The 25,429-nt window shown below is 59.3% G+C and overlaps 1 protein-coding gene across 1 annotated transcript; it reads right to left on the reverse strand.

The window, feature by feature from the left end:
* Positions 1-1,814: 1,814 nt before the first annotated feature.
* Deaf1 (DEAF1 transcription factor) lies at positions 1,815-25,367 on the reverse strand. Its single transcript, XM_026379366.2, has 12 exons — positions 25,061-25,367; positions 22,393-22,490; positions 21,281-21,410; positions 20,906-21,052; positions 20,249-20,388; positions 19,607-19,672; positions 18,151-18,277; positions 17,365-17,493; positions 16,804-16,932; positions 14,176-14,423; positions 7,661-7,750; positions 1,815-2,236 (listed from the first exon to the last, which is right to left on the reverse strand). Exons 1-12 carry the CDS (start codon positions 25,350-25,352, stop codon positions 2,132-2,134), a joined length of 1,701 nt encoding a protein of 566 aa, XP_026235151.1. The 5' UTR covers positions 25,353-25,367; the 3' UTR covers positions 1,815-2,131.
* Between the last annotated feature and the right edge of the window lie 62 nt (positions 25,368-25,429).

Raw genomic sequence — 25,429 nt, forward strand, 5'->3', positions numbered from 1 at the left:
TGTCAGCCCTGTTGGCAGGAGCTGTCCTGTGTGTCCTATGTCCAGGTTGTTGCCTCTTCAAACTGCCACAAGGGCCTGCGTTCTTGTCTGGACAGTGTGAAGTTCTGGGCTCGGCACCCTGGGACATGCCCTGAGGGCCGTTAGGGCCATGGCTGTAGGCACCTCAGCACGCTACAGCGCTCTGCAGTTGGGCCCACCCTAGTACCGTCCAGTGCCGCAGCCTCGTCTACTGTGTGCGGTCACATCACAAGCCTCCCCTGACCTGCTGTCGTAGCCTGCCCCTGATCCCTTTAGGGAGTGGACGAGGTCATGGATTTATTTCTGCCGGCCTGAGTGTCCCCAGCCTGAGTGGTGCTGACACCGGAATTGGAACTGGGGCTCCCTTGGGCTCTGTCCCTGGGGACCTAAGGGCCCAATGTGCCTGGCCCTTGCTGACCTAGACCGAGAGCCCTTCAGACAGAGGGGAGGTCAGAATGCCCCTGAGGTGGACAGAGGTCACGAGAAGCTGGACGCAGCTGGGGGCTTGCATCCCAGAGCCCATGCTGAGATCCCCTGATCACAAGCCTTGGGCCTTGGAGACCCCAACAAACACGAGCCCTCAGGTTTCCAATTGAAGGACAAAGTACAGGTTGGCCCATCACTCCAGGACACAGTGCCCAGGTGGCAGTGCCCCACAGACAGTGCTCCAGTGCGCCTGCTTGGCGCCCCGGGCTGGCAGTGGCCTGGACGTCCTCAGGGTCTGGCTCGTCCTGGGTGCAGGGCCCTCTGCTGACTGTGCAGTCTTCTGCCACCTCAGCCTGCATCTCCGCAGGGAGAGCCCGCCCTCTTGTACCACCGCTGTGCCATGGGACCTCACTGTGGCCTCTCCATGGCCTGGCTGGCAGGACAGGGCCATGCAATGCCCTCGTGGCCACCAGAGAGGGCTTCTGGAGGTCGGGACAGCTTATCCCCCCTGGAGGGCCTGTGTATAGGGGGACCAGGTTCAGCACAGGCAGAAATGAATCAGCGGCCATGAGGACCCGATTGGTGGGAAGAGGGCTCAGCCCAGGTCCTTGGAACTCCCAGGTGCCCGGCAGGACTGAGCCGCGGGAGACAGGGCAGGGCTCACTGACGGTGGCCTCCTGGCTCCCCACCCTTTTTGCCAGAGCCTTCTGCTGCCCCTGCAGATCATATCCCAGTGGGTGCCAGGGCTATGCTGGGTGTGGACTCTGGGCAGCAGGAGTGGACCATCCCTAGTCCAGGGGAGGGCACAGAGCTGAGGACTCTGGGCGCCTGCAGTGTAGGGCTCACAGAAACGGCGCAGAGGGACGCCCAAACAGCCAGTGGGTCTCCCCAGAGGTTCCGGCCCTTGGTCCTGCTGAGGCTTGTCAGCACGGCTCTGGGCAGTGAGGAGGGACAGCGTGGACACAGTGAAGGTCAGGACTCTACATGCAGAGGGCCTGGACACAGACGGACTGGCTGCCTCTGGGCCCCTGAGCAGCCTCCAAGCTGGTGGGCACAACTTGGAGGCCAGGGAGCCCAAATGCACTGCTAGGTGGCCACAATCCTCCCAGATCCATCTCCACCAAAGGACTTCTCAGGCCTTGCAGGTGGGTGACAGAGGGCCCTTGGGTGAGTGCCGGGCACAGGCAGTGGGCAGACACCCTGTCACCTCAGAGGCCTCAATGGGGCCAGAGGTGGTCAGCAAAAGAAGCCCCGTGCCCACCCTCACCATGGTGGGTCAGGGAGCTGCAGCCAGCACCATGCAATCCAGACCACAGGACCGAGCCTGCAAGGCGGTCTGTACCCAGGGCCCTGTGACACTGGCACGGCCGTCGGGTGGGTGGGACTTTATTTACAACTCTATCGACAGACAGCAGGTGTGCACCGTCACAGCACACACACACCTGGCCAGGCCTGACGCTCATGATCCCGGGAGAGCACCCTGAGGGCAGGGACCCTGTCCCGCCCACAGTGCCACAGAACCTCCTCAGGGCTTCTGGGTGGCAAGAGCTCATCTGCAGGGCAGGGTCCACTCCGAGTCCACTCGGAGTCCGTGGATAACTTGTCCAGCAAGTTCCCTTCACGACCCCCACAGTCCGTGGGGGCTTCCACTGTGAGGCCTCTCGGCAGGTAGGGTAGGTGGGGCGGCTCACACGGCCACCTTCTCAATCACACTTTCAGCCACGTGGACCTCTTCTGCCTGAACGGTGACAGCTGCCGACTGGCCACACACGTGCTGATGGTCTTTCCAGTCCTGAAAGGAGGGACACCGTGTTAACAGGCCAATGGTGCTGCCAGCTCGTGCCTGGAGGGGCCGTGGTGGGGGGCGATGCGGCCTTCACCCAGAGGCTAGCTCCTGTGAGCTACCCCGCCTGTGTCCAGACCTGCCCAGGCTCTTGGGGCAACAGAGATCAGAGGTCAGCCACGACGGGCCCCACACACCACGGGGACCGTGAAGAGTGAAGCAGTGACGGAATCCTTGCGCCCACCAGAAAACCTGTCCCAACACACAGCACCCAGCACCCAGCACCCAGCAGGGGAGTGGGTCTCCCCGCCTCCCCAGCGTTGACTTCTCAAGCTCATACCCCCGAGGCTGTGGCAGGGCTGCTGCAGGACTTGCATTATTTGAGGGACAGGGTCAGGAAATTCATGAAGAAGAGGCCTTGGCAGTGTTTCTGAACTACAGAAAAGAATGGCGCCTTTAGCCCACAAGAACTTGGGACAGATGGGATTCCTGAGGAAACTGCTGTTGACATGCAAATGATGATGGGGAGAATTTTGGAAATGGAATGAGTAGGAAAAGACTGCATGACTGAAATTAGAATCTAAGATCATAGGATCCAGTTAAATTCACAAAGGAAGGATTCCAAGTTTAAACATGATTTTTCTGATTATATTTAAAAATGAATTTGTTTTCAAAAGAAAAAGAGGAAGAGAAGGAGGAGAAAGAGGAGCCACGCTGAGTGCAGACGCACGGACAGCTGCTGCTCAGCGCCCTCAGTTCCACGTGTGGCCCCGGGAGACCGTGGCCAGGCAGCCCAGGAGCTCCTCGGAGTGCAGGGCCACCCAGAATGGCAGAGGCCGAGTCAGGAGTCCAAGATGAGAACCACACATTGCTTGCCCACAACAGGCCCCAGTGCACATCCAAGAGCCACCAATCTGAGACAGGAGGAACCTGGACACTCACTCTCAACACCAGCACCAGCCTGAGCCATAAAGACCACCAGCCCTGGACACTGCACCCTGGGACACGCTCAGGAAGCCTGAGGGTGCAGGCACCCTGCAAGGGTGTCCTCCACACCACACAGGCAGGGAGCTGGACGTGGACAGCAGCAGGCAGGTCAGGAAATTCACAAATATTCGAAAATCAACACACTTCTAAGTAACTCATTCATCACAGAAGAAATCCCAGGAAAACTTAAGCTAAAAAAGTCCGCCTGTCTCTGGGTGTGGACACACTGTGCCAGCCCTGGGAAGAACTGTCTGGACCTAAGGGAAAGAGCCGATCTGACTGCATGCGACAGCTGCGGCAGGGCCTCAGCCTGCGTCCCTCTGAGCCTGCATGTCAAGGAGACGGCGCTCAGTGACGTACATGCTCACCTCGCACCAACGCGCCACACAGGGAGGAGGGACAGCACAGGGGAGGGCAGGGAGGAAGACCCTGGCCCAGGAAGACCCCAGGGCCGGCTCGCTGACAGATCAGCAGAGGCGACAGGCCTGGAGAGTCCCGTATGGCAGGACCAGCCAGGAAAGAGGCCTCACCCTCGACCCACTCGGGGGTCTGGACGGGAGGGAGCGCTCACGTGTGCAGGACGCACAGGGGCAGAGGCGGTCCCGTGTTCGTGGTGCTCAGGAGAAGCGCAGCCTGAGGACATGGATGGGAACAAGGACGTGGATGGCAGCAGTGGCGTGCCAGGAGCAGGCCCCTGGGGTGTGCCTTGGGGTGTGCCTTTTACCCTGGTGCACGTTGCTCTCACTGCTCCCCGATGCCAGGTTCTGAGCTGCCTCCTACCTCCACCTCCACAGCCTTCCAGAGTAATGCTTGGTCTCACCAGAGAAGCAGAGGTGGCCAACGGAACTGAACCTCTGAAACCATAAGCCCCAAATAAACATTTCTTCCTCTATGTTCTTTTTTTGGTACTAGAGATTGAACTGAGGGGCCTTAACCACTGAGCCACATCCCCAGTTCTATTTTTTATATTTTATTTAGAGACAGGGTCTCGCTGAGTAGCTGAGGGCCTCGCTAAGTTGCTGAGGCTGGCTTTGAACTCACAGTCCTCCTGCCTCAGCCTCCCAAGTCTCTGGGATCACAGGTGTGCGCCACTGTGCCCAGCTTCTATGTTGTTCTTATCAGGTCTTTTGGTCACAGTGATGAAAACGCTGGCTCAACACCACATAAAAGTTTAAAAGATCCAGCTGGGCACAGTGGTCCACAGAATCCCTGCAACTCAGGAGGCTGAAGCAGGAGGTCACAAGTTCAAGTTCAGCCTCAGTAACTTACGGAGACCCTAACAGCTTAATGAGACCCTGTCTCACAATTAAAAAAACAAGGGGAGGGTGTGCAGGCACGGGATGCGCCTTAGAGGTAAAGCACTCTGGGTTTAATTCCAAGTACCAAGAAACAACCCCCAAAGACCCTAAGGGACACGTGGGGCAAGTTGACATCCGACGACTGTGGGGTGGACAGAGTCCCAGAAACCCAGACGGCCGACCCGGCCCGAGAGGGACCGAGAGGGACGGGGGGTCGTGAGGAAGCGCCTGAGGAAGGCCCAGAGGGTCTCTCAGGCTCCCGGCGCCCAAAGGCAGAGCAGAAGGGCACCCTCCGGCCCAGCGTCCACCCTGCGAGGCACCAGGACACACAGTCCGCCTCACAAAGTCCCCGCCCCGTCCTGGTGAGATGACGCGTCAGCCTGGCTGTGACATTGTCCCTGTGACCCTCACGGCGGGGAACTGGGGAAGTGTCCTCTTCTGATAAAGACACTCACAGAAACCCTGAGGCCACTTCACACCTGGTGGAGAGTGGACCTGCCCTGACGTGGGGCCAGGTGGGAACTTCTCCCCCCTCTTTCCAGTGACCCGTTGGAGGGCCCATGGGTGCAGTCAGAGCGGGGGAAAGAGAAAGGCGTCCGGCCACAGCGGAGGGGCCAGCACCGAGGAGCCTGGTGAAGCCGCGAGACACACCAGAGTCAGGACAAGGGGACAGGCAGCAGAAGTCCACTGTCTCCTCACACTGGCAGCGAGCGACCGGGAAACGAGGTCGGGGCAGAGCAGCATCCAAAACAAACTACTCTGGCTGAGCGTGGGGGCCACGCCTGCAATCCCAGCAGCTCTGGAGGCTGAGGCAGGAGGATGGCAACTTCGTGAGGCCCTCAGCAGCTCAGCGAGACCCTGTCTCAATATAAAAAACAAAAGGGCAGGGGATGTGGCTGGGTGATGAGGGCCCCAGGTTCAATACCAGGTACAAGACACGGACAAACCAACTGCCGTGGGACAGAGTCAGAAGGACAGCTGTGAGGTGTGCCCAGGACATCTGACAGACACCTAAGGACATCGGGTACTCCCGGGCACCACGGTCAGGTGCAGCCCCGCCCAGCACGCTGCTTCCCAGAAGTCGGAGGAGGTCTCAGAAGCCACAGGCCGCGGGGGACCAGAGGCAGCACGGCAGGACCCCAGCTTCCCACCACCCATACCTCAGAGTGACTGTGCTGGAGAGTCTGTGACCAGCACAGCAGGGCTGGGTTCAGAGATAAGCCCTGTGACATGGCCAACCAACTCCCAACAGAGGCACTGAGGAAAGAACCACTGGGCACCCAGTGCTGCCGAGGGGTGAGCTGGACATGGGCATGCCAGAGGAGCTTGGCCACCTCACCGTCCCGCAGGCCATGGTCTGCACAGCAGAGGCCACAGGAAAGTCCTTCTCCCTGGAGCTAGGCAGAAATCCCGGGGGCCTGGACTGGGTGGACATTGTGGTATAAAGATCACACATGGCTCCCTCAGGGTCTGAGCTGAAAAGTGGGCGTGAGGAGAGCCCCGGGTCAGTGAGGCCGGGAGCTGTGACTGGTGAGGAAGAGCAGCCGGCTTGGTCTTCAGGTCCTGTCTGGTGGTCACTCCGAGACCCTCTCCACTAACTCGAGAACCGCGTGGGTCTTATGGACTGGGTTGAGGGAGGATCAACCTCAGGTGCTCCTTGCAGGTCATGGGTCTTCTGTCAACAAGCACACCTGCCGGTGACCTCAGGGCACCTGTCACCTGGCTGACCTGGTCACTGTGGTGGTGTGCCTAGCACTAGGGAGAAGCGCCACCCTCCTGTGCACAGCTAGGACCCCGGCGCTGGCTGAGGTGGCTGCGCCCGAGTGCAGAGGACGACCCTGGTGGTCGACTCTGCAAAAGGTGGGTGAGGGGGCTCAGGGACACAGGCTGTAAGCTTTGCTTCCCGACCCTGGGTGAGCAGCCTGCAGGGGAAGCAGGTTGTGCCTGCCCACGGCCACGAGGGCCATGCAGCAGTGCCCCTCCAGGGGCTGACAGGACGGCCTGGGTTCCTGCCCGAGTGGGCACTGCGCACCTGAAGGTCCCCAGGCCACTCCAGCCTGGCTCTGCGCGGCCTGGCCCACCCCTGACCTGCCCCACCTGTGCACTCCTGTCCAGATGGGTGGGCTTCAGAGAGCCCCTGGCCGTGGGTCCTGGTGGAGGGGTCTGCCAGCAGGAGCTACCTGCAGAGGCAGGGTGGGCCACCTAGGACCAGGTCTCTTGTCCTGCCTTCTTAACTGAGGGGCAGTTTCAAATGGGCACAAAGCAGAACGAGAGAGCAGGGGCCACGGGGACAGGCCTGTGAGAGAACAAGCTGCGCCTGGCATCCCTCTCCCTGCCATCAGACCAGGGGTCAGCATTCCTCCTCCCTCCCTCTCGTCCCCACAGAGCAAGCGGGAAGACAGACCTGTCGTTCCCACAGCAGGCCTGTCCTTTAGGAAATGCCCTATGAAGAACAGGGCACGCTGCTCTGCCTGGGAGATGAGCCACAAGGACGAGGCTGAGGTGCTCCCCAGGACCAGCCACAGAAATGTGGCCAGCGGCTACCGGCTGGCCTAGGAGGGGCGAGGCAGGCCCAGCTCTGACAGCACTCACCCTAACTGTACCTGCAGAAAGCAGTGCCCAGCCAGCAGGTGAGGAGGGCAGAGCAGGGTCGCCCTGGCCACCTCGGGCCACCTCAGAACAAGTCTTCCTTACCTGCCTCCAAGCACTGATTGAGGACACAGAGGACATCGGGAGGCTGCAGCATTGCTGGGCGGGGGACACCTCCCTCAGCCTCTCAGAACCAGCAGCCCACCCTGCATGCAGAAAGGGTAGGTGCCCCTTTGCCTGGCTCCAGGCCTGCCTGGCCCGGGCACTGCCACAGGATGCCGTGACCCGTCCTTGGGACTGAACTTCCACCCATGGCTCACACAGGAGCAGACTGGTCCTGGCTGCCTTGTCATCACAGGCAGAGGAGGACCCTGGGGACCAGGGAGGCTGAGGGTCAAGGGAGCCCTTGGCCCTCTGCAGAGAATGGGGCCGAGGCTGCAGGCAGCAGCAGGCTCTGGACAGCCATGGAGGACTGAGACCCCAAGGAATAGGGCGGCAGAGGGCTGCCAGGCGCCCACTCAGCTCCGTGCCGGGGAGGGTGGGCCCTCAGAGACACTACCTTGCGCTGGCAGAAGGTGGAGCAGTAGTTGACCTTGTGGCAGCCGGTGCACTCGCTCAGGGCCTCCCGGCCGCAGTTGACGCAGGACTGCTGCAAGGAGGACAAGAAGCGTCAGTGCACAGAAGCTGGGCCCCCGCGAGCAGCCCCCTGGCGGGAGGGGCTCCGTGGAGACCTCAGATCTGACTGTGGCCCCACACGAGGAAGCCAGGCACTTGAGGTGACAGTGCTGCTCCACTCGGCTCTGCAGACCGGCCTGCGCCTTCTGCTCTGAACCCCAGCCACCCTCTGCCAGGCGCTGTCTTCACGGCCACCAGCACCTCAGCACCCACTCACTCCAGAGTGCAGGACCCAGCGGAATCTGGGCACTGACCACGTGCTCCTGCTCCACCTTAGATGACAGAAGGCTTCAAGAACCTGAGACCCAGGGAGAGACTCCAGGGAGAACCCAGGTTTCAGAATCCACCCACACTGAGGGGCACGTGCCCCTGGAACAAGGCCACACACAGAGCCACAGGCTACAGGAGCTGGGGTCACCATCCCAGGAGCCAGAGGCTCTGGGGAAGTGGGGACTCAGGATTGGGGCAGGGATGCAGCCGCCCCATGTGTCCTGTAGCACCAGCATCAGGAGCCCGTGCTGGTGTGCCAGAGCACTCTGGAGCCAGGATCCCAGCCCTGGGCCCTTCCTGCTAGAAATAAGTGACCCAACAAATGGGGGGAAGAGCAAATCTCCCATCAGAGGAATTCCAGAATTCTCCCTAGCTCTGCCTGCCCACTGCCTGGACTCACTGGGAGACCAGGTCCACAGAGAGAGCCACTCCACAGAGACACACCAGGCAGACCCCCTGGCCCAGGGGAGGGAGGCTGCGGAGACCACAGGGTCTCGTGGATGTCGGGAAGCCACGAGGGATGTGGGAAGATGGGATGTGGTCCTCGTCCTGCTAGAGCCACCCCTCGGGGAGAGGACCTCAGGGGAGGCTGCCAGGTTCTCAGGTGGCAGGGGTGAGGAACAAGGAACTCAAACCACCTGGTGACCAAGACAAACTGCTTCTCCCATTATTTTTTGGTGGCAGTGGGGATCAAATCCAGGGGTGCTCTACCACTAAGCCCCGTCCTTAGACCTCATAAGTTTCAGTTTTGAGACAAGGCTGCACTAAGGTGCTGAGGCTGGCCTTAAACTTGCAGTGCTCCTGCCTCCGCCTCCCGAGCTGCTGGGAGTACAGGGGTGGCTGCTGCACTGGGCCTCAGGACCAGCTTATTCTAAACAGGCTTTCTCCACGGTAGAGGAAGTGCAGGTGCCCTGGGGACAACCATGGCGCGCCGCCTGGCCATGCCAACCAGCCCTGTTAGAAGGTTCCAGACACCTGTGGGAAATCTCAGGACACTATAAGTGGTTTTTCACGACAGGTCTCAAAGCACACAGATGAGGAGGCCATGGACACACACAGTGCCGGGCCTGTGGGAGCCCCCAGCTGGGAGGCTGCAGCCCTGGACCCCCACACCAAGCAGCTCAAGCTGGTGGGCCATGCCCCAGAGGCCCGCCTTCAGGGTCCCGGGACAGCAGGCAGCCAGCAAGAGGACTGGCGTCTGCCACGGACAGGGAGCCCCACCTCTGGCCCAACCATGAGGGCATCTGAGACTTGCTGCCCCAGGCCCCAGGAGACTGTCCGCCTGCACAGCACCCAGGTGGCCAGGGTGTTGATCACGCTGCAGCAGCAACCAGGAGCAGGGGCAGCCGCCTCATGGGCTCTGCCCAGGTGACTGGCTTGGAGTTCATTAAGAGCGGTGGTGGCGAGGCAGCTCCTCCCAAGAGCCACCGAGAACCGTGAGATGAAAAAGTCACCTGCAACTGCCCATTAACTCCCCAGTCACCACGGTGTGAGTGCGTCCACCCAGCCAGGTGGAGCTTCCGTCAGACAGCCCGTCTCAGAGCCGCCACAGCCACACAGGCGCCTCCGGCCACCACACACCGTGTCCTCAGCCCACCTCCAGCCTCACCTGTCCCTGAACGGTTCCCCTGGAGCAGCCCTAGCTGGAGGGATGTCCCTGGGGATTGTAGGGGACTCCTGTGTCTCAAGGGGCACGCACTCCCTGGTGGGCTCTCCGCGGGCCTGGGGGGCTCTACAGCCTGCTGGCCCCATGGCTGTTGCAGGGACAACGGAGGCTCAGAGCAGAGGGCCATGTGCCCTTTTGGACCCACAGGGCCAGTTCCAGGGGCTCCTTTTCCAGAGCTGGGGCCTGAACCAGAGGCAGCAGCCCTCCCCCACACACAGGCTTGGCCTCCACAGGGGCTGCACAGAGGGCAGGAGTGAGATGGGAGTGGCCAGGGCCAGGGCTTCAGGAGAACTGCTAGAGCCTTCCCAGAACCCAGGAACTGAAACCAGGAGGCCCAGACCCATCACTCACACCAGGTGGCTAGACAGGGCCCTGACAGACAGGCCTGGCCTGCCCCGAATGGCCAGGTGGTTGCTGGCACCCCATGGCAGGGGAAGCCTTGAGTGTCCTCCGTCATGGCCACTGGCCCAGGACTGCACAGAGCAGGCACCCACACCAACGGAAGCAAAGGGAGCAGAGGAAGCCCCCACCCAGCAGTGGATCTGAAAGCCGGGGCGCAGGCCTAAGCAGATCAAGGGATCAGTCCAACAGCACGTCCCAGGGCGGGCCAGAGCCGCCCTGCCTGCGAAACCAAGAAACCGCTGTGGCCAGCCTCGCACACTTCAGATCCATGGCCACGGGCGGCTCTGCCTGTGGCCTAGTGGGTCTGCCCGGGGTGGGAACTACAGGGCCTCTGTACCTGACCCTTCTGCCTTCACCCTGCCTGGCCCTCCTCCCACCATAACACAGCTCCTAGGGACAGCTCCCTCCTGAGGCTCTGGGGACAGCATTTCTGGGTAGCTCCACCACTACCAGGCAGGGGCTTCCAAGGAGCTGGCTGGGACTTGGGTTCGGCGGTGACAGTAGGCTGGTCAGTAGTTGTCTTCTGAGTGACTGGAGACAGACCACAGCACAGGGCCATACTCCTGGCTGCAGCTATCCTGTGTCCTGCCTGCGTCCAAGGGCGGTCACAGGCAGCCGCCTTCTTGTGGGCAGCTCTTGGTGCCTGTCCACTGTGCTACCCTGCAGGTGGGTGCCAGGGCTTCAGAGGCCAAAGCCACACGCCCATGCACCTCGAGGCTCGGGGCCCTGCTCCTGCTGCACTCTTCAGGAAACCACAAGCCCACGCCTCTAGGCTCTTCTTCCTGCCTGCACGGCTTACTAAGGCAGGTTGGACCTGCACAGAGGACGTTGTGAGGGCCAGAGAGTGGCTGAGAAAGAGCCAAAGAAGCAGGGGTAGGTTGTAGGGACTGGGACTGGCCACGGCAGCCTGGCCAACCCCAAGCCAGGGCTGTGGCTCAGACTCCAGACCCCACGGCCACTCAGCCAATGCCTGCTGGACGCTGTACCCTGGACAGCCCAGGGCATCTGCTCTGCCCTGCTTAGTCTCTACAGAACTAATTATGCAAGGTTTCCATTAAAACTGGCAAAAATCCCCTTACTAGCTCAGCTGGACTAAATCTGATTTCACGCTGGCAAGGGGGCCTACCTCCTGCAGCCCCGTGGCCTGCAGACTCTGCTCCGCTCCGAAGGCCATATGTGGCCGTGCCACCCCTGTGCCGCAGCACCCCTCCCCGAAGAGGCCGGCGGAGCTGGATCTCCAGGGACATGCAGCTCTAACCAGTTCACCATTTCACAGGCCCCAGTGACTGCCCTCCTGTCCAGCCTTGTGGCCATGTCCCCACAGCAGTCAGGCCACCATTGACTTGGTCAGCAGGGTCATATGTGCATGAGGCCATGCCCAGAAGCAGCTGGGGATGAGGCCCTCAACCTTCCCAAGTCCCTTCAGTGCCTTGAGCTGTCTCCACTAACCACATGGCCAGGGTCACACACCAGTGGGCACTGAGGCCAGTTCTGGGAGCCCCAGCCCTGGCGCAGGCTTGATCACCAGACCTGAGCTCACACCTGGCCCCCTGGCTCCCGACACTCACGTGAAGGTCTCAGCATCTAAGAGGCAGAGGCAGAGCCCCAGAGCCCAGGCGCTCAGGGCCAGCCTTGGAGCACAGGGACTCCACATGAACCTCTCAAGAGCACCGCCACACCTCCCGGCTGGATCCAGACTGCACAAGCCAGAGAGGGACCAAGTCCAAGCTCTAAGTCCAAGGAGCCCAAAAATGGGAGGGCAGAGTCCCCTCGACAGGGTGACCAGTCCCCAGAGACGGCAGGAGATAGGACCTGCGAGCACGTGCCTGAGCGATGACAGCAGCCCAGCTAGAGAAAAGAAAGAGGGCTGTGGAGAGGCCCGTCTCCTGGCCTGGCCGAACAGGGAGGCGGCTGCGAGTGCTGACCCCGCCTGCAGTGCTCTTACTACAGGCCGCTGGGCCTGTGACCGGCAGCAATGGAGCATGGGGCACAGGAGGTATTCAAAGAATGGTGCTACATGTCCACCCTAGCAAAGCTGCCCCACACATCCTTCCCCCCACGTCCTGAGGCTCTGGCCCTCAGCCTGCTGACCCTGGAGAGGGGTGTCTGCCTAGCCACAACTCCCATTGCAATACAGCTCCCACTCCAAGGCCAACTAGCTTCCCGGGCTCCAGCTCCATCACCACCCACCTGCCCCAAGAACCTGCAGAAGATGCCCACAGCCACAGCCCCTGCTCCAGATTCTTGAACCAATTCGCCAGCCAACCCCAGGTCTGCTGCCCTGTCTGGCACACCAGGTACTGCCCACACTGGCCTGCTTCCTACACGGGTGGCACCGCATGTCATGCCGGCCCTGTCTCTGAGGACCTGGGGCACTTGAAGGAAACCACATCTCAGCCGGCAGCTCTGCACCACGGGCACAGGAGTCCCTGAAGGCTCGGGTAAGCCAGGTTGCTGGCAACCAGAGGGGCGGCCACTGTCAGTCACATGACCCGTAGGCCAGGCACCGCCTCTGCAGATGCTGACAACATGGTGAGCTTGACCAGGATTCCACCATACCCAACATGGTCCTCTGGGCTGACTCCAGCGAGACAGAGCCCTCTGCAGGGAAAGGCAGGCCCAGGGCCTGCGACTGACTCCACCCCAGAAGACGCGGCTGGCCATCGCCAGGTGCAGACCAACAGGAACCTGAGCAGGCTGAGCAGGACCCTTCCCTTAGTCACTGAAACCCAGGTGGAGCACACACTGCACAGAGCACAACCTGCGCTCCTGCCGAAGACTGAGAGGCACCTTCTTTACACCCGCCGCGAAGGCGAGAGACAGCCAGCACCTTCTTTACACCCACCGCGAAGGTCACCTGAGACCCCAGGCGACGCTCAGCACCCCAGTCCACTGAACCAGACAGCCCATGGAATGACATGCAAATCAAGGATGGGCCCCACACCTGGGAAGTGCAGGCCCCAAGTGCACACTGCCTGAGCCACTGGCCAAAGTGCCAGAGGCTAGAGCTGACCTGACGGCAGAAACCGGGCCAGCCTGGTGTCCAGGGCTGGGACTGCTGGACAGTGCACCAGGAGCTGCCTGGCATGTCCCCTGTGACCATGACACCCTGGCAAAGCCCACGACTATACTCCACCCCAATATTTAAAACAACCAGGCCCAGGAGTGCCCCCGTCTTTTGGCTAGAGGATGAGCCCCCCCGCAGTGGTCCAGCACAGTGTGTCTGTTCAGGATGGCACTTGCCTCGCGTGTTTTAAATGCTCTCTGCTCCTCATCTCAAACCCCTCAGAGATGAGGACTGAATCTCTCCCCTCTGACCGAGAAGGCAGAACGGGTACCAGGGCTCCCTGCACAGCCCAGAGAACCGCCTGCTTGCCTCCCGCCCCATTTGCTAACTGGAGAGGCTAGAGTTCAAAGCCCTTTGCCCCCAAGCTCCCCCACCCTCCTCCTGCCCTTGACTGGCCACCTCCCACCACCTCCTGGGCCCAGCAGCCGCTATACCACCAGGGTGGAGGGGCTCTGCCAGAATCCTCCTCAGGCTGCATGGTCCTCAAGCCCTGGAGGTTTTAGCCCTCCATCATCTAAGTCCTTGGACAAAGGGGCCAAGGAGGGCCAGGGTGCTCTGGGCAGAGTGCCTGCCTGGGGCGCCTGCCTGGGCCCCCGGTTCCAACCCAGCACAAGACAAACGAGACAAGTGCTGATAAGTAGGGTGAAGCTGGGCGTCGAGCGCGTCGAGCTCCCAGGCCCTGGTAGACCTGCTATGGCAGCAGGCAGCACATCCTGACCACAGTCAGGGGTGTGGGCACCGAGGTCACCTGGGAGCTGAACGTCCCCTGGGCGTGCGTGTTCTCCCTCTGTATCAAGCAAACCTTTTTTTTTCCTGGTCCCAGAGATGGAACCCAGGGCCTCCCACATACCTCTACACTGAGCTGCATCCCCAGCCCAAAGTAACCAATTTTATTTACAGAACCCAAAAGCCGTCCGCCCCAGGGATCCTGGAGGCAGCAGGACGTCATGGGGACCACAGAGCTGGCCTGGGCGGGAGGACGGCTGCTGTCTACCTCTTTCCGCTCTGCATCAGCCTGCATCCGGGCCTGGGTCGCTGCAGCCTCTCGGCAGGAGCTGGCCTGCTTGGCCTGTTCCAACAGTGTCTTCAGTTGCTGCGCGGTGCTCAGCAGAGAGTTGACCATCTCTTCAAGGTATAGCCAGCTCCGCTGCTCTGACATCTCCAGCCCAGTGACCACCGTGGGGGAGACGGATTTGGTGGGTGTGGAGGGTGGGACGGCCAAGGCCGGCAGTGACGTCAGCACTGCAGCAGGGAAATGAGACAGACGGGAATCATGAGCACTAGCTGGCAAGGCCAGAGGGCACACTCTGTGGCCCACATCTCTTGCCACACTCGGGGACAGCCACCCATCTGTTTCCAACATGCCTGCCTAGCTTCTCAGGGCACCTTCCTAATGCTGTCACTAGAAGCCTGGCTGAGCCCTGGTGTGCGCAGATAGGGTGGGCACCTGCAGGCCCATGTCCCTGGGGCAGGCAACGTGAGATGCAGGAGACTGTCCAGGAGGGCAGGGCCCGGGTCGGGCCAGGAGACTCAGCCAGGGCCACCGACAGGAGAGCCAGGGCTGCAGCACCATGGCTGTGCACAGGACGGCCTTCCCAGCACCAGTTAGATGCAGGGATTCACTAAGGACACCAAGTAGCGTTCCTCATGGCTAGAGAAGCCTGTCACACAGATGCCAAGAGGAGACTGAAGGAACCCTGGAACCCTGGACTGGACCTAGAGACCCCACAAGCCCCCAGCTGCTGCAGGACAGAGACGCTTGTGCGAATGGGCAGGCCCACCTGGCAGTCCTGGGGCAGGCCTGGGGCAGGCCTGGCGCAATAGCAACATGCACTGGGGCACCAGCGAGTGGCAGGCTAACCTCCCGCCCTCGGGAACCCAGTTCCTTCCAGCTCCCACTGCGAGGTCACTAGATGGTCTGGGACAGACGTAGTCTTTTTTTTTTTTTTTTTTTGAACAGGGATTGAACTCAGGGGCACTTAACCACTGAGCCACATCCCAGCCCTATTTTGTATTTTAGAGACAGGGTCTCACTGAGTTGACTAAGGCCTTGCTAAATGGTTGAGGTTGGCTCAAAACTCACAATCCTCTTGTCTCAGCCTCCCAAGCTACTGGGATTACAGCTGTGCACCACTGCACCTGGCTAAGACACACCATGTTCATGGGATCTGGGGACTCAGCAGGGGCAGGCTCCAGAGGGACAGAGACCTGAAACATCTCCAGCACATTCCGGGCCAGAACCCAAACAGGCAGAGAACCAGAGGCAGCTGAGAGCTTGGGCTCCACCAGCCTCCTCAGGGAGGTCCCTCAGGGGACCCTGCTGAGTACAGGTAATAACAGCTGTGGTCATGGCCCAGGGAACCCACAGGAAGCACTGCGTCCACACTGACTGGCCTCAGCTGGCCTCCTACAGGTCCTTCCTGACCAAAGTCAGGGTTGCCTGCTGACTTTGGAGGAGATCCTGGGCTCCAGGGAGGCACTGAGCAGCCACATCCACAGATGTGTCCCCAGGGGAGGGCCACCCACTCAGCTCTCCCCAGCTCCAGGCGTGGAGGGTGGAACCTCCAGTTCACCAAGTCTGGGGAGCCACAGGCCATGCTCTCCCGAGTGTCCCATCAATTCCCATTTCTAGGAAAACAGCGGTGCTCTCCAGGGTACGTCACCAACTCACTCTCGAATGGTTTAGGAGAAAGGTTCTCATACTGTGTTTGCAACCTTTTTGTATATTTGAGATTATTTCTGAGTTTTTAAAAGATAGCCAGGTGGAACCACTTGTGGTGGTGCAGGCCTGCCATCCCAGTGATTCAGGAGGCCGAGGCAGGAGGATCGCAAGTTCAATGCCAGCCTCAGCAATATAACAAGGCCCTGAGCAGCTTAGTGACACCCTGTCTCAAAATAAAAATTTTTTTTAGAATTTTAAAAAGAGTGGCCCAGAAATAAAGCCCTTTGGGTTTAATCCCCAGTACCAAAAAAAAAAGAAAGAAAAAAAGAGAAAAGCTAGCCAGGGTGGCTGACTCGAGGCTGAGGCAGAAGGATCACAGGTTGGCTATTTGTTTTGTACTGGCAGGGCCACTCTGCCACTGAGCCTCATCCTAGCTCATTTTGAGACAAGGCCTCACTAAGGAAGACACAGTTAAATAGCACCTATGGCGAATTGGTGAGGCCTGTCTCAAAATAGAAACTAAAAAGGGCTGCGGATGTAGCTCAGTGGTAGAGCATCCCTGGGTTCACTCCACCTCACTCAGTGGTGTACACACACACACACACACACACACACACACACACAGAGGCAGGATCCTGGGCTCTCAGCCGCAAGGATGCAGACGCTGGCCTTGGTTCTCCAAAGATGCTGCCCTGAGCCAGCTCTGAAGAGACAACTCGCCCAGGACCTGCCTGACCTCTTTGGACGAGAGCCTGCAAACACACCCCTCCTCGCAGGAGGCCAGGTGACGCCTGTGCAGGCTCTGGCCTGTTGGTCTCCCGGGAACAGCCAGCCATTGAGCACACACACTGAAGGGCACGGCTGTGTTCCATGACACTATTTACAAACACAGGCAGTGGGCCAGACCCTGCCAGCTCTGAGGGTGATGACCTGCACGTACGTGAATTCCTACAAACTCACCTATCTTGGGGTGAGAGGTTGGCAGTGCGGCCTCTGGGAAGGGTGCGATTTGGCAGCTGTCCTGATAGCCGGGGTAGTGGGGCTCGGGATGGCCGACCCTGCACGGGGGCTGCACGCCGGCCTCCTGCACTGTGGTGAGAAAGGGATGGGCACTCAGCTGCCAGCTGGGTACAAAGGAGCAGACCTCGCCAGGCTGCACACGAAGCTGCAGCTCCCGCCACAGGTGCTGTGGACAGCTGGGGGTGTCGTGTCTGCCTTGATGACCAAAGGGGCTCGAGGGGCTTGGTGAAGTGAGACTTGACCAACATGAACCTGCCTGTTTCCTCTCTCTCCAGCATGGACTCCGGCATGTTTATGACAACTTGCGGCTCAGCCCAGCCTCAGGCAGGAGCTGCAAATGCCAAGCAGCTCCTGCTCTGCCCACCCTGGGCCAGGTCACACCAGCCCACAGCCACAGCTTGCCCACCTGTGCCCAGCCTGCACAGAGGCCACAAGAGGCATTCAGGTGGAGGGGGATGCACCCTGGGGGTAAGGGCAGAGGGCAGGTGGGAGAAGGCACACCTGTGGCTCCCGCAAAGACGTCACCCTGGGCTGGGCTCTCAGATATCACAGCAGTGGCCTCCACGGTGGATGCCCGGTCGAACGTCAGTGCTCCCGAGGTAGTGATCTGTCCAGAGGGCGTCACAGTGACTGGAGAGGCAAGCACACATGTTACAAATGGCCCAGCCAGGCCCTGTACACATGCCACTCCCCGGGAGGGCAGATTTCAGAAAGTCCCCAGGAGCCGAACCAGAGTGAGCTCAGGGACATCAGGATGCAGGAAGGACAATGGGCAGCCAGCAAACTCAGAGGCCCTGGGAGAATACCAGACAGCCAAGGACACACTTCCACCCCACCCCACCCCATCCCATGAAGCTCTGACTATGAACCAGACTCACACCTTAAAAGCCAAACAAAATCTTAAATAATTTTCTTGAATTAAGAAACGAGAGTGTCCCAATGCCACAGCATCAGAGGTAGGCTTGCGGAGCCAAGGGACTGTGAGGGCTTGGGCCTCAGACATTCCTGTGCCCGAGTGGGCATGGCAGGTGGAAGAATCTGCAGGACTGTGCCCTGGAGGGTGCATCTCATCTCTGGCCCCTTTCCTGTGCTCTGCTCTGGCCACTACAGGGGTGCAGCCTCCCAGACACATCCTCTGCCCCGATGCTCTGTCTGCCTGAGGGGCCAGAGCCACGCAGCCAGGTGGCCCCTCCTCCCATGCTGTGAACAGGGGTTCTCTGACTTTGGTGGAGCTGGAGGTGACAGGGCACTTCCCTGCTGGACAGAGTGGTCTTTACCAAGACTCACAGGTAGTGGCCGCTGTGGCAGGAAGGAGGGTGATGTTCTTGGGGGAGTCCTTTTTCACTGGGGCTGCAGGCAGCTCATTCTCCTTCTTGCGCCTTTTGTAGGGGACGAAGAGCCTGACGGGACCACTCTGTGGAGAAAGGTGCAGATGGGTGGTGCCATGCTGAGGGCAGAGGCATCCCGGCTTCCTGCTCCTGCCCAGGGACCCTGCGAGTGGCGTGGCGAGAAGGGAGGCGGGAGGCTCAAGAGAACTCCTGGCAACCCGCAGCCAGGACAGCGCAGCCCAGTCCCAGAAGGACCTGCCCTAGGCCACAGAGATGACGGGCCAGCTCCCTTCTGAGGGCTCCTGCACTCAGTGTGTGACCCTTCTCAAATTCCCTTTCCTTCAGTGTCAAGTTCCATCAAAGCCGCTTCCTTGCCCAGACGTCTGAGGTCCCAGCGCTACTTCCTGCAAAGACCCAGGTCTGGCCTCCAGACCCCAGGCCTGCAAACGCCACTGTCCGACGGACAACTAGGACCTGACACCTGCAGGGTGCTGTCACCATGCAGATTCTTTCAAAACTGCTTCAACTACTTCATCTTCCTTACTTTTCCACAAACATTTTGGAGTCAGCCTGTCTGCATCTACCAGGATCATGACAGGAAATGTTAAGCTATCCATCAATCTGAAAAACTAGAATCTTCCTATTGTTTCCCAACGTGGATGTAGTCTCTCTCTCTCTCTCTTAATACATTTGTTTTTTAGTTGTAGTTGCACACAATATCTTTATTTTATTTATCTATTTTTATGTGGTGCTGAGGATTGAACCCAGGGCCTCTCACGTGCTAGCGAGTGCTCTACCACTGAGCCCCAGCCCCAGCCCGTGGTATGTCTCTTGAAAATCCACATCTCTGAATTCCCCCATCTGCACTTTCCATTTCCAGTGCACAAATCCCTACCTGCTTCACTGGAATACACCTGACCACCATGGCACTGTCCCTGCTCCCAGCTGCCCACCAGTCCACCCCTGTGTGACTCTCTGGAGCACACTGACCCCCGAGGTACTGTCCCTGCTCCCAGCTGCCCACCAGTCCACCAGTCCACCCCTGTGTAACTCACTGGAGCACACAGACCCCGGGGCACTGTCCATGGTCTTGCCTGCACATCAGTCCATCCTGGGGCTGTCCTTTACTTGCAGTACTCCTGCCCCAGCGTCACTGGGTTTACAGGTGTGGCCACTGCAGCCAGTATGCTGCAGCTAATTTGAAAGGGGTGTTCTCGGTTCTGGGCTGACAGTGATACCAGAGCCTCTCTCACTGCTGGGCTTCTATGCCCCCCTGAAGCCACCACTCTCTGCAGTCAGGCAAGTGACCAGGGACATGCCCAGGGACAAACATGCCCAGAGGAGAGAATGGTGGTGCCCTTGGCAGAGGTACGGGGATGGAGGGGCTCTGGCCGCAGGCACACGCTGGCACTTACCAGGGTCATGTCATCACAGCAGGCTGCGCAGGTGCAAGAGGCCGCATGAGGGTTCAGAATGCCATCCTGAAACACAGAAGTGCCTGAAGCGTTAGTCAGACCCCAGCAGCCCACTCCTCGCAGGACTGCAGTGGCTCTGTCACTACCCACCACTCCCAGGGACAGATATCTGAGATGGGAGAGATGACGATCTCCAGAAACTTCTTGGCGTCTCAATGCATTCTGGACACAGGCTCCACCTCTCTGTTAGGAGCAAGAGCCTACAGGTGCCGCTCCATCAGTGCAGCCCAAGAGCCAGCCTGAGCAGGAATAGCAAGTCCTCCAGGGATGTCAGGGGGATGCAACGCATCAGGAGCTGTCTCCTGGGCTTCTTCCTGTGGGCAGTGGTCCCTCCCTAGGCCTGCCCTGTGCCAGGCACTACCAGCTCCCACAGCCCCACTGCGCTGCAGGTCACCACAGCATCATCCTGCTCAGAAGTTGGGAATGGCAAGAGACACACCCAGTTACGTGGCAAGCTGCTGGTGTCAGATCCTGCCTGGCCACACTGGATTGAGCCCTGGTGCCCCGCAGTCCAGGCCTTCTGAGACTAGCTGGTGCTACCGCCTTGAAGAGTGGTGCTGAGACACCAGGAGGCCTGTGTACCTGGATGAGGCACTGCAGGGGTCTGCCCGCGTAGCGGATGCTTCTCTTCCAGTCTTTGCTGCTGGCCCTTCCTGCCATGGCTTCAAACTCAGTTGGGCTATACCAGTTCTCACCCTGCTTGATGCATCGCCCGCGGCCACCTGAAAGGAGAAAAGGTCCCTTGCTGACTTACAGTTGGCTGACACCAAGCCAGTCCCCCTCCCAAGTGTTCTCGTCTTCCACCTCTTTCCTGGATGCCTCTCAGCCCTGCCTGGCCTCTGATTGATCACCCTCCCTAGAGTCGCCCTGACAGGCTACCCAGGCAAACCGCCATGAGTTCATTCATGGTTGTGCCTCTGACCACCTGTTTGATCTGTCCACTCCCCATGTGGTCACTGCAAGATCCACAGTGCCGCAGGTTTAGCTTCTGTCTTAGCATCTGGATTCTTCCAGAACCCTTTGTCCTCAAGTCCTGTGCTGAGCAGCTCTGGGGGAGCATGTTCCACCCTACCTTTCCTTCACCTCCCCTCTGGTTCCAGGCCACTATGACTCGGGTTCATGCCCAGTGCCTTTTGTGACCTGGGCTCTGGTCACAGGGCGGCCCCCACAGCTCAGCCTGAGTGAGTGCTGAGCCGTGACAGCCGCCCGTGGCCCTGCGGTGGTCCCGCGTGACCTCACCTGAGCCAAGCCTGCTCTTGTAGAGCGTGCCACTGATGTTCCGGCAGCGCACAGGCAGCTCGCTGTCATACACTGAGGGGTCCCAGTTGTACTTGGTGCCGCCTTTTTCTTGGCCAGGAGCCAGGGGGGTTGGAGGAGACTGAGGACCTGGGAAGAGAGAGGTAGTGGGGAGGGAGCAGCACAAGCAGAGCCCTCAGGGCACGGGACCGGGCTGCACTGCCTCCCCAGGTGTGCGCTTGTTTCAGTTAGGGACTCTACCTCCTCTGCCTGGGGAGCGCCATATTTTGTACTTAGATCTACCATTTGGAATCCCAAACTTTCTACATAAAACAAAAGAACACTCCAGAGGGCCTGGGGAGCAGGTGCTGCTGGTACCTGGGGTGAGCGGAGCCGCTGGACCCTTCAGCCCAGTGGTCTCCACGATGCTGCCATCAGTGTGGACGACGATCAGCGTGGCCTTCTCGGTGTTCAGGCTGTCCCCAATCTGAAGGGCTGTCCTACCAGACTAGAGGAGAGGACACCTGCTGAGTCAGCTGAGCCCTCGGAGGCCTCTCATCTCGCTACCCGGAGGCAGCCTCCAGGAAGGCGCCTGCCATTTATCAGCAGGAAAGAGCTGCTCGTCCAGACACCCCAGATCCTTTAGAGATGACCCCAAGAGACTTAGACACAGAGCCAAGAACAAGGATAGGCCAGGGCTAAGCCTGTGTGGCCTCAGCAAAGTGTCTGCAAATCTGTCCGCTAAAGCATAAAATGCTCCGTGAAAGCAGCCCCCTTCTGAGGACCCTGCCCTCCCAGCCTCTGCCACCTGTGCCAGAAGACCTCAAACAGAAAGCACAACCATGGAAGGGCTAAGGACTTGGGCACACTTGTCATTTGGAGCAGGAATGGTTTCCCGCAGCTTGTCTTAAGAGGACGGGAGGGGCTGGGGATGTGCGTGCGGCCCGGGTTCGATCCTCAGCACCACATACCAACAAAGATGTTGTGTCTGCCAAAAACTAAAAAATATTTAAAAACTCTCTCTCTCTCTCTAAAATAAATAAATAAATATTTTAAAAATCTCTCTCTCTCATACACTCTCTTTAAAAAAAAAAAAAAAGAGGACAGGAGTGAGCATGGCAGGCAGGTGAGCTCGGAGAACAGGGCTGGGAGGCACACCGACTCTTGTGCATCTGTGGAGCCATGTGGACAAGATAAGCAAGTGGGTCAACTACCGGCCAGACTTGCCGTAGGCGGCAAGGCCTTAGGGCTTCACGCTTCCTGCAGTCAGACTTGCTGTGTACCTTCCTTTTTTGAGCAGTGAGGTGACCACAAGGCCCTCAGCTCCAATTGAGGCTCCTGGCCAACTTCACGGCAGCACCTCCTCTCTGACCTCCCCCAGCCCAGCCGTAGGCTCCTGAGCACTGAGCTGCAGCAGGGACTTGGCAACCAGGCTGTGTGGAGCCCAGGGTGCCGGCCACAGCATGAGCCACCGGCACCAGAGAGCTTACCAGAACATGTCCCGAGATGGAGGCCGCATTTGCCACCGATGTTGTGAAGACGTTGTCTGCAGAGGCCCCCACGTTGGCCACTGTCACTGTGGTCACTTCTGCAATATGAGAAACCTCACTTTACAAACAAGGCAGGCCAAGGGTCCTTACACAGGAGCATAAGCACTCCTGCTTGGTGTGGTGGTGCTCCAGTTCTGGGACCTGGAGCACTCACAGAATGCACAGGGGACATAGCCAGTCCATGCCCAAGTCACCTGAGCTCCATGGGGAGGAAAGCACCACTCCCAGCAAGGCCTCTCCTGCCCCAGCCAGCCCCAGCTCTTCCACAACTGTCTCCCTCTGCAAAGAGGCTAATGCCACAGTCCAATCCGGTCCAGACTATCCTCCTCGGCCTTGGCCTCTGGGAATGCCTCCCACTCCAGCAACGGTGAGCAGCCTCAGGTCTGGCCTTGTCCCTCCTGGTCCCTCTGCTGCCTCAGCTCCAGCCCCAACAGGGGACCACAGCCGCACGTTCACTGCCCCTGCTGAGGTCTCCAGGCCTTCCCCAGAAATCTTCCTCCTGAGAAGCACACTGACCTGCTGTGCCCCACCCCCTCGGACAGGGAAGTCGGCCCTTCCCAGGAGCCCAGACGCACTGAAGGGCTCCACAAAGGCCTGCTGGGCCCTGCCGCTACCATCACCCAGACAGGCCACATGGCTCCTTGCCCACGCCCTCCTCACCTCTGCAGAGGCAAGTACTGCCTTCTGTTGCCTAGGGCTCTCGAATGTCCCATGCCTAGGGTACTCTCTGGCATATGGCAGATACTCAAATGATGGCTTAGTCTTCCTCCCTCCATTAGCCGCACCCACCAACCTGCACCACCACACCCATTGACCTCAGTCCCCACTATCAGGCCACCCTGAGGCAGCTAACTCATTCTCACCACTTAGCCAAAAGTAAGCTGACCACTTAAGCTGAGGACCCGAATCTGGATACAAGCCTGAAGACAGCTCAAGCAGCCATGTGCCCAGTGGTGGGCATCCTGTCTGTCTGCATCACTTACACCTGAGCATTATCTGATTTTTGCATCTCTCTCTCTCTCTCTCTCTCTCTCTCTCTCTCTTTAAATTTTTTTAGGTGTAAATGGACACAACACAATGCCTTTATTTTTATGTGGTGCTGAGGATCAAAACCGAGTTCCACCCGTGCTAGGCAAGCACTCTACCACTGAGCCACACTCCCAGCCCCTGATTTTTGCATCTCTTAACAACAACAAAAAAAACTGAAATGCTCTGACACATAAAAACACAGCTATAAAATTCTGCAGAACCGCTCAGTGGTAGAGTACTTGCCTCGCACATGTGAGGCACTGGGTTCGATCCTCAACACCACATAAAAATAAATAAAGATAATGTGTCCATCTTTAAAAGAATCTTAAAATTCTGCAGAAAATCTGGGGTGTGGCTCAGTGGCAGAGCACTTGCCTGGCATGCATCGGGCCCTAGGTTGTATCAACAGCATCACTCTCTCTCTCACCCACAGAAGAAACATACAACATAGACATATTTCTCTGATATCATGATGAATGGCATCACATTTCTTTTGTACATTCAGAAAAATGTGTGCAAAGAGGGACAAAAATTTTATGGCCCAAATACCAATGCCAATCCAGAGTTCATGCTGGACAGCACCAACAAATCCATGAGGTCTCCTCAGTCTTGGGAGCAGCTTGACAAATCACTGGAGACCAGCAGCACTGGACCAGTGGAACCTGGACAGCTGGGCCCTCCCCAACCCAGAGGAGCTGAATGTCAACTAGAGCTGATCGCCACAGCTATCATGAAACCCACATAGCAGGACAGGCATTGTGTCCAAAACCTGAAGAGCTCCTCAGGATGCAAGAAGAGCAGCCAATCAGTGCTCCTCCAGGGCTTGAGCTTCACCTGCAAGTCCTGCTGGGGCACTTGGGAGCTCCAAATGGGAAGGGACCTGACTGATGCTCTACAGGGTGGGGGGTGGGGCAGGGACATGTTGACGGCAGAGAGCATCCTGGGGTTGCACTACCTCCACAGGGTGATGCTACACAGCTCAAGGCTCCTTGTGCTACAGAACCTGGGATCCAGGATGCTGTGTCAAGAAACTATGAGCGGCACAAACAAGAACTTGGCAATGCAGGAGGGGAAAGAAGATGTGTACAAGAAAGGCAGCCAGGAAGATGCCTGCCAGGTTGAGACAGGCATTGCTGTCGCTGGATGAGGACTCTCCTGATCACTCACTCTCAAAACCACACCTGAACTTGCCCTGAGCACTTGGAGCATTCCAGGCAACTGGACATGCCCACTCGTCTGGGTCTCCTCAAGGACAAAACCCATGTTTGATCATCTTATGCCACCAGCTTCCAGGATGGACCAAGAGAGGGCAGAAAGGGCAGGAGGCAGGTGTTGAGAAGGTTCCAGAAGGGGCACAAAATGAAGAACAACAGTGACACACATGGAAACAGGCATGCACGAAAAGCAGGGCCAGGACGGTGGAGGAAGGCAGGCGGACAGGGCACCTGCACCAGGCAGGTGCTCCTAGGCCTGCAGCCTGGGGCAGGTGTTCGGGAAAGGTGCTCGGGGCAGGTGCTCGGAAACCAGCGAGGCGCGGGAACTGGCGAGGCGCGAGGCCAGCGGGCGCGGGCGCACTTGCCTGCGAAGGCAGCGGCGGCGGCGGCGGCCTCGTCGGGGCCAGGCAGGGCCTCGGCGCCCATGTCCATGTGCCCGGGCTCGGCTGCCATCACCGCCACAGCCGTGACCCGCCGCGTCTCGCGTTCCGCCTCCGAGTCCGCGTCCTCCTCCGAGTCCTCGTCCCTGCTCAGAACCGGCTCCTCCGCCTCGCCTCCCGCCGCGGCCGCGGCCGCCGCCGCCACAGCGGCCGCGGCCGCCACCGCCGCCGCCTCGGCCAGGCCCAGCTGCTTTGCCGCCGAGTCCGAGTCCTCCATCCGGACTCCGCCGAGCCCGCCCGAAGGCGCCGAGCGGGGCCGCCCGAAGCGCCGGGCGCCGAGCCCGAAGTGGGGGC

Source organism: Urocitellus parryii, chromosome 4 (assembly GCF_045843805.1).
Source record: "Urocitellus parryii isolate mUroPar1 chromosome 4, mUroPar1.hap1, whole genome shotgun sequence".
Lineage (NCBI taxonomy): Eukaryota > Metazoa > Chordata > Mammalia > Rodentia > Sciuridae > Urocitellus > Urocitellus parryii.

Bases quoted from the DNA above. Each gene is read 5' to 3' on its own strand.
- Deaf1 (XM_026379366.2), bottom strand. From the start codon at position 25,352: ATGGAGGACTCGGACTCGGCGGCAAAGCAGCTGGGCCTGGCCGAGGCG. The intron at 17,494-18,150 runs GTGAGTCTTGGT...TTGCCTCTCCAG, and splicing joins TGCCACAGCGGCCACTACCT to TCACTGTGACGCCCTCTGGA. The intron at 2,237-7,660 runs GTAGTGTCTCTG...CCCTCCTTTCAG, and splicing joins CCACCTTCTGCCAGCGCAAG to GACTGGAAAGACCATCAGCA.